Here is a 6,485-nt window from a genome sequence, read left to right as displayed (position 1 = left end):
TAGTCTATACATTTTAGTCTACACTAAAATAGCAGTTTACAGGTTTTTGTTCTGTTTTGTTCAGCTTCTCTGAATAATAGAATATGGATCAGTATTGAAAAAAAAATGTGTATATTCAAATAAGTTAATTAGTGTATATTAAAATGGCCAAATGCTGATATTCTAACATGTGAATACTGGTTGTGTTTTGGCACATTAAAGCACAACCTTATGCTTGTGTTGCATAAATAGCTCATCAGTATACTATATATATAAAACTTATTTCCATTTGTAAGTGGACAAAGCAGTTCCATCTCTTTATCTATCCATCTCTCTGTCCATCTATTTACCTACCTAGCCAACAATTCAACCCAAGGCAAAGATAAGAATATTTAAAGAAAAGAAAAAATGTTTCTTTACCTTACAAGGATGCAGAACAGCTTAAATCTCTGATGTGGTCCCTCCCATCATTATTCTGGAGACCAAAGTAGGGGTCTGAAATCAATCTTCTATCCTGGTGCATTTCACGTTCTATCCTGGAGCCCCTTTCTCTCCCAGCAGCCATTAGTGCCATACAGAGATCCTCATCACTTAGAAAAAGGAGGATTGTTATTGGCATTGTCGCAGGGCACCTCAGTGCCTGCTCCTAGGGAGTAGAGACTGCCAGGGAGAGCGAGAGAGCCCTGGTGAAGGCGCAGCATGCGGTGATGAGCGCAACCAGTGGGTTGCGGGCGGGGAACATAGACCCCGGGTTGTGTGCGGGGTACGTAGACCCCAGCCCCAGAGAGGGGCGGCTTTGAGGCACCCTAGCGCAGGCATGACGAACCCCAGAGAGGGGGCCATATTATTAGGAAGCCCAGTGCAGGCATGGTGAGCCTCTGAAGAAGGGCTCGGGGCAGAACAAATACCCACTTGGTCTCCAGGAGCTTGTAGGGAGCATGAATCATGGGGTGGTATCAGGGCCCTTTCCTATTTAGGGTGGCATTCCCCTTCCCTGCAGCCCCAAGGAGAAGGAGGGGAAGAAGGAAGATCTCTTCTTGTCTTGGGAGCCATCTCCGCAGGCATCTTTCTCTTCTTCTGCATGGAGCCTAGGCCCTGGGCAGATTCAGCATTCGCTTCAAAAGCAAGGAATGCTTCAAAGGGTGAGTGAGCAGACAGCAAGCCCTAAGAAGCCCTCCAGAAAGGGCCACAGTGCTCCAAAAAATGAGCCCGGCTCAAGAAACTGTTGTTAGCTTTTGATTGTTGAAGCACTTCCAGTCATATCTGCATGCTGCACAAGGCGCGCTGGGAGGTTGCTCAGGTCTCGGGCATCCCACAGCGCTCGGCTCTCCCCAACCTCCGCAGGGCAGTGGGGCAGGACAGGGGGAAGACTGGGGTGGGCAGCAAAGCAGGGCACTCCCGGATGCCTGGCAGTTTTGCAGCTGGAGAGCAGGAATAGCTATCTGCATCTCTGACTCGGGTCCCTGGCCCCCCAGGGTGGGGTGCTCAATAATCCCCACAGTTTTCTGACCTGACACTTCTGCTTCATCGCGCTTGGAAGGCAGCTCCTAAGTTCGACCGCGTTCTGCGTTATTCCACTTGGGAAACGTGCATGTTGAAACACCCTTAAATGTTGGTTTTCCTGCTACCTGACATCGCCTTCTCATTTGAAAATGCAATTTAGTTTCATTTTGAGTGGAAATTTAAGGCACAAATATTGAGTAGTTTTTGCAAACCTTTGTTCGTGCCATTGTAAAATCAGTTGTGCTTTGCACTGACAATTCATTTTTCTTCGTTTGAAATTTCTAGCGGAGGGCATGGACCTCTTCCTCAGATCTCTTGAGCACATTTCAACATGGTCCACGGTACAGCCCCAATAGCTCTCAGCCCCCAGCTTTGCCCATGGCAGGGGAGGGGGCTTTGGGAGTTTGGTGGCATGATGCTGTTGCCTTGTAGTTGTGCAACAAGGTTCATTGTGTAATTTTTGGAATATGTTAGCTAAGGAGTTACATATCAAGGGTGCACTACTGCCCACTGCAGCAGGTAAGGGGGGAAGAGGAAGGAGAATGGGGGTGCAGATCAAGGTCCCCATGCTGAGGGTGGGTGTGAAGCAGAGAAAGGGGTGGGCGCGGGGATGAATGGTGCGCCCGGGGCAGGTCGCGGGATGCTCAAAGCCCGAGAGGCTTGTCCAGGGGTGCAGGGGGCACACACCTCAGCACAGCCCCGGGGGGGCACGTGCCCCCAGATCTGTGCACGGGGCAGAGACAGGCTGCTGCTGCGGGCTGTACAGGACTTCAGTTAGATCAGTCTTGTCAGGCCTGATCTGTTAGCCCACATCACAAATAGGGTTAACTTTGTCTATAAATGGGCAACCTGATCCACCAAACTTCCTGAACTTCTGCAAAGTTCATACTTCGATCCCTAGTTAGGTCAATCAAGTTGAAGGTCCGCACCCGAGTGAACTAATTTAGATTGGGTGGCCATTCTTAACCCAATCTAACCTCCCTGAACATCTGTACCTAGCCTGTGTGCCTGGGAGAGCCCCAGCTCCTGGTTAACACGTGGTAGCACCTATGCCCTGACTTCAGCAGCAATGCCCACCTCACTGCCCACACAACCCCACAAAAGGCAGGACGCCCCAACCAAGCAGACACACGCTCCCCAAGCTACCAGGCTTCGCCCCCTCTCTCTCTCTGCCGTGTTCAGGACAGAAGCCACAACAGCCACAGGAACCAGGAACAGAATTTATTTACAGAAATCGTGCGTGTGCACACACATGCACGTGTAGCAGCTTGCTCTTAGTTTGTGCCGGGCCTCAGGCACCCAAAGCAAAACATAGAAAATATACGGGGCAGAGTACGCCCATGGTTTGAGTCTGGAGATTGTACCCTTCCCCAAGGGCTTTTCGAGATTGCCTCCAGGACCTGGGTGGCCGCAATTTGGACTGGTGGTGATGAGTCCTTTTCCAGAGACCTCAGAGCTGGAAGGAGAGAGGAGACGTTCATGAACAGACCACTCGTGCTAGCAGCGCCACAGGCGGGTCATCCCTGTGCATCGGGGCTCAGGAGTGATGTGGGGTGGGCAGTGCACAATACATGCAGACGTGCGGTCTCTCGGGGTCCTGCAGCCTCTCGGCTCCTTCTGGGCTCCAGAAGGGAAGGGCAGGGGCTGGATTTCTGACTTACAGCTCTGCAAGTGGGCGATGTTCAGCCACCTGGTAGTCCCTGGGCTGCTGTACTCCAGCATGATGCCTAAACACACAGCAGAGACAACAGATCAGCTTCCACCAGTTGGGGTGCAAGGAGAACTCAGCCCCGAGGCAGGTCGTTGGTTCCCCTGTGCCGTGTTTGCCATCGCAGGCAGTTACGACCAACACACTCCCTGCACGCTGCGGCCCAGTAGGTCCCTGCCCCATCCCATTTGCCTCCCCCATGAAGTGGTGCCGAGCAATCCTGAACCGTGCCGGGTGACCACGTCCCAGACATGTCTCCATCACTCAGGATGACTGAACCATGGCCCAGGGCTTCTCTGCCACCACCCAGCCCTGCTGTCTGGTTCAGTCCCCCTCCACACCAGCCTTGCAACACTGGGAGCATCATGCTTTCCCAGTGCTTTCTGGGGAGCCTGAGGCACGGGCTGATTCGCAGCTTGACCATTCCTCGTGGGGGTGGGGGAAATGCACAGGGACCAGGCATCCTCTCTCACCGGTAAAATTTATTGCTGCTGCCCGGATGTCTGGCCAGGAGCTGGTGTAGTACCTCCTGGTCCTGTAGCACAGACCCTCCAGGAGTGCCGGTTTTTCTTTGACCTGGAGGGACCAAGGACACGTAAGCTCCCGGTGGTGACAAGACCTCTCGCACCACATGCTGGTGCAGATCAGGAGGAAACAGGAGCACCAAGGAGCAATCTTGGCCTGTCCCATGCCCCGTGGTCCTGGACCTGGACCTTGCAGGCATTGGCACTGTGCCCCGGTTCCCCCCCTCCATCCTACAAAGAGCCCTGCCCTCCCTCACCTCCTGCTGCTCACAAACTCACTCACCAAGTGCCTGCAAAGGTCTCGCAGCAGGACGTTGACCCGCACCTCTCCTGACCCCTGCACATAAAAGTCCAGGACTCCCTGCACCCTCCTGAGCCCCAGGTAAGGGCAACAGAGGCCCACAGCTCTTCTGCACTCCTGAAAAACACGGTCACACCAGGTCTGGACTCCCTGCTGACTGCTGAGCAGAGCCCAAGGCTTGCCTCTTGACCCACGACTGTGCCCAGGCCAGGAACAGGAGGGGCTGGCCAGGAGGAGCCTGGCACTAGGCACAGAGGAGAGGCGGTGGGCAAAGGGAGGACTTCTCCTGCCTTTCAGGTGCCACCTGCAGCTGACCCCTGTCTCCCGCTCAGTAAACCATGCGGGGAGACTTCCTGCCTGCACAGGGGGTCAGATGTGCAACCTGCCCTGGACCTGGGAGGCAGCCCCAAGCTCAAGGAGGTGCCTGCATGGAGCTGCCCCAGTGGGAAGGGGATGGCCACCACAGGATGCAGGAATGGCAGAGCTGCCCTGGGGCTGGAAAGGGGAGACCTGGGGGGGCTGAGGACACCAGTGTCACCGGTCTTTACCTTGGCCACCTCCTTGTTGGGGTCCTGCAGGTGCAGCAGCAGCGCTGCCCAGCTCTGCCTCACCTGGGTTTTATACCAAGTGTGCCATCTTTTTCTTAGGCACCCTGCCAAGGTGGCGAACAGGGCAAATGAGGCTTTGCGCAGGGCATCATCCTTCTGTGGACAAGAAACCCCAGTGGGGTCACAACCAAACCTCTATCTCATGGGCTTGCTTTTCTTCCTGAGAACTCATTTCTTCCACAACAGTTAAAATCTTCCAGTTTGGACTGGAGCAAAGGGCAGCAAGTGCATCCCCTCCCCGACAGGGCCCACGACGAAGAGCAATCGAATGGGGATGGGGAATGGTGCTCACTCATGTGGTCGAAAAAGGCCCTGACGTGCGTCCCCACAGCCAAAATGACAGGCCCTGTACTGGTCCCTAACTGGCTGAGGACCTTGGCCAGAGAAATCATGCCCTCTGTCATTAGCTTATCTGAAGATGGCACGAAGGAGGCTTGGACCAGGGTGTCCAGGATGAGGGTCCAGTGGTGTTTCAGCTGGACAAACAGAAGACGTGACACACGGATCAGTGCCTACGCTCCTCACCTCTGGGGTCCCCGTTATTCCCAGAGCATTCAGGACTTCATCTGTCCAAGCAAGCCCCCGCAGCTACATTCCCGTATGCCTGTGAGATGCAAAGCACCCACTTCTGCACCAAAAGTACACTTGTCACCCCAACAGTCCCTAGAGACACCGTAGGGGCGAGAGAACAACACTGGATATATGTCAGGGGGTTGTGCACCCTTTCAGCCCTGCCTCATTGTCCGGTCTCTACGGTAAAGCTCCGGTCCAGAGAGGGCAGAGGGATTTCGACCTCACCTGCTCAGGGGGACCATGTGCCACGTTCCCCAAGGCCCTGGCTGCCATCTACCGAATGGCGTAATTGCCGTCCTTGGCTCGTTCTGCCAGCAGAAAAAGGGCTGGGTTCAGCAGCTCCTCATCCTGAATGGATGCTAAAAGAAACCAATGCATGCATTTGATCCAGCACAGTCATTGCCAAGAGCCCAGCCCTGCAGCAGAAAGGTATCCCGTGCCAGAGCAGAGTCCCACAAAACACCACGAGGAAGAGCCTCAGCCCGTGGTGCTCTCCTGTTGGACGTGGGCATGCTTGTCTGCTTAGATCCAGGGCAAGCATCAAGACAGGGGCCTAGTGTGAGTGGGAGAGGTGGTGCCAATGCGAGTAGATGGGGGCACTGCTTGGTTGAGAGCAGCGTCTTCCTGGGATGCTGGGTGCTTATAGAGGATGCACTAGTTAGGACCAAGCTCGGAGCTGCTGGCTAGAAAGAGGGCTCGGTAAGGAAATCCCTCTCCTTGTCATGTGGCAGAAGTGGTGAGGCGTGGGCAAGGGCACAAGAGAAACCTCTCAAGTTATTCCAGTGATCCTCCCTCCTAGGAAGGGGCTGGGGCACTGCCCAGGGAAAGAGCACAGCAACCAGCCACCTTTCCATCGAACTGCTCATTCTCTACGGGGCCTTACCTGGCTGAGGAAGGCTGTCCCTGTGAGCCTCAGCTTTGGTGACCCAGCCCGCACCCATTTGAGGATCTCCTTGATGAAATTTGGCGTTACCATGCCCGACAGCAGCAGAGCCCTGCAAGAGAAGAGCCCTGGCTGTGGGACCGGCTGGGCACTGCTAGTGCTCGGTTGCTTGGAGGCGGCAGCTCTCATCTCTTGGGGCACAAGCTCCCTGTCCCCAGCCCCATGCCACCCTGCAGCTTCAGCATGGAAAGTGCCCCCTCCGCCGCTCTTCCCTCTGCCTAGAGCGCAGATGCAAGGCAGCCTGCCTCTTACCTGGCCAGTTGGCACACCCCCTCGTGGTGTGTCTCTGGGCACTCGAGCAAGGGCCACGTTCCCTCCTTACACAGGGATGCGGCCACACTTTCCC

General features: G+C 55.0%; 1 protein-coding gene across 1 annotated transcript; it reads right to left on the bottom strand.

The window, feature by feature from the left end:
- Positions 1–2,703: 2,703 nt before the first annotated feature.
- Positions 2,704–6,172, bottom strand: LOC132251858 (uncharacterized). Its single transcript, XM_059731776.1, has 7 exons — positions 6,080–6,172; positions 4,941–5,099; positions 4,564–4,719; positions 3,998–4,372; positions 3,664–3,766; positions 3,144–3,209; positions 2,704–2,938 (listed from the first exon to the last, which is right to left on the bottom strand). The coding sequence occupies exons 1-7, from the start codon at positions 6,170–6,172 to the stop codon at positions 2,757–2,759; spliced, it is 1,134 nt and encodes a 377-aa protein (XP_059587759.1). The 3' UTR covers positions 2,704–2,756.
- Between the last annotated feature and the right edge of the window lie 313 nt (positions 6,173–6,485).

This window comes from Alligator mississippiensis, chromosome 7 (assembly GCF_030867095.1).
Source record: "Alligator mississippiensis isolate rAllMis1 chromosome 7, rAllMis1, whole genome shotgun sequence".
Classification (NCBI taxonomy): Eukaryota; Metazoa; Chordata; order Crocodylia; family Alligatoridae; genus Alligator; species Alligator mississippiensis.
Note: the sequence above shows the minus strand (reverse complement) of the source record. Positions and strands in the feature narration are given on the sequence as shown.

What these genes read in the sequence shown, in the direction of transcription:
- LOC132251858 (XM_059731776.1), bottom strand. Translation starts at nt 6,172, where the DNA reads ATGGTAACGCCAAATTTCATCAAGGAGATCCTCAAATGGGTGCGGGCT. An exon ending in CCAACAAGGAGGTGGCCAAG is followed by an intron (nt 4,373 to 4,563) that starts GTAAAGACCGGT and finishes CCCCCTGTGCAG; the next exon opens with GCAGGAAGTCTCCCCGCATG. An exon ending in GAGACCTTTGCAGGCACTTG is followed by an intron (nt 3,767 to 3,997) that starts GTGAGTGAGTTT and finishes TGGTCCCTCCAG; the next exon opens with GTCAAAGAAAAACCGGCACT.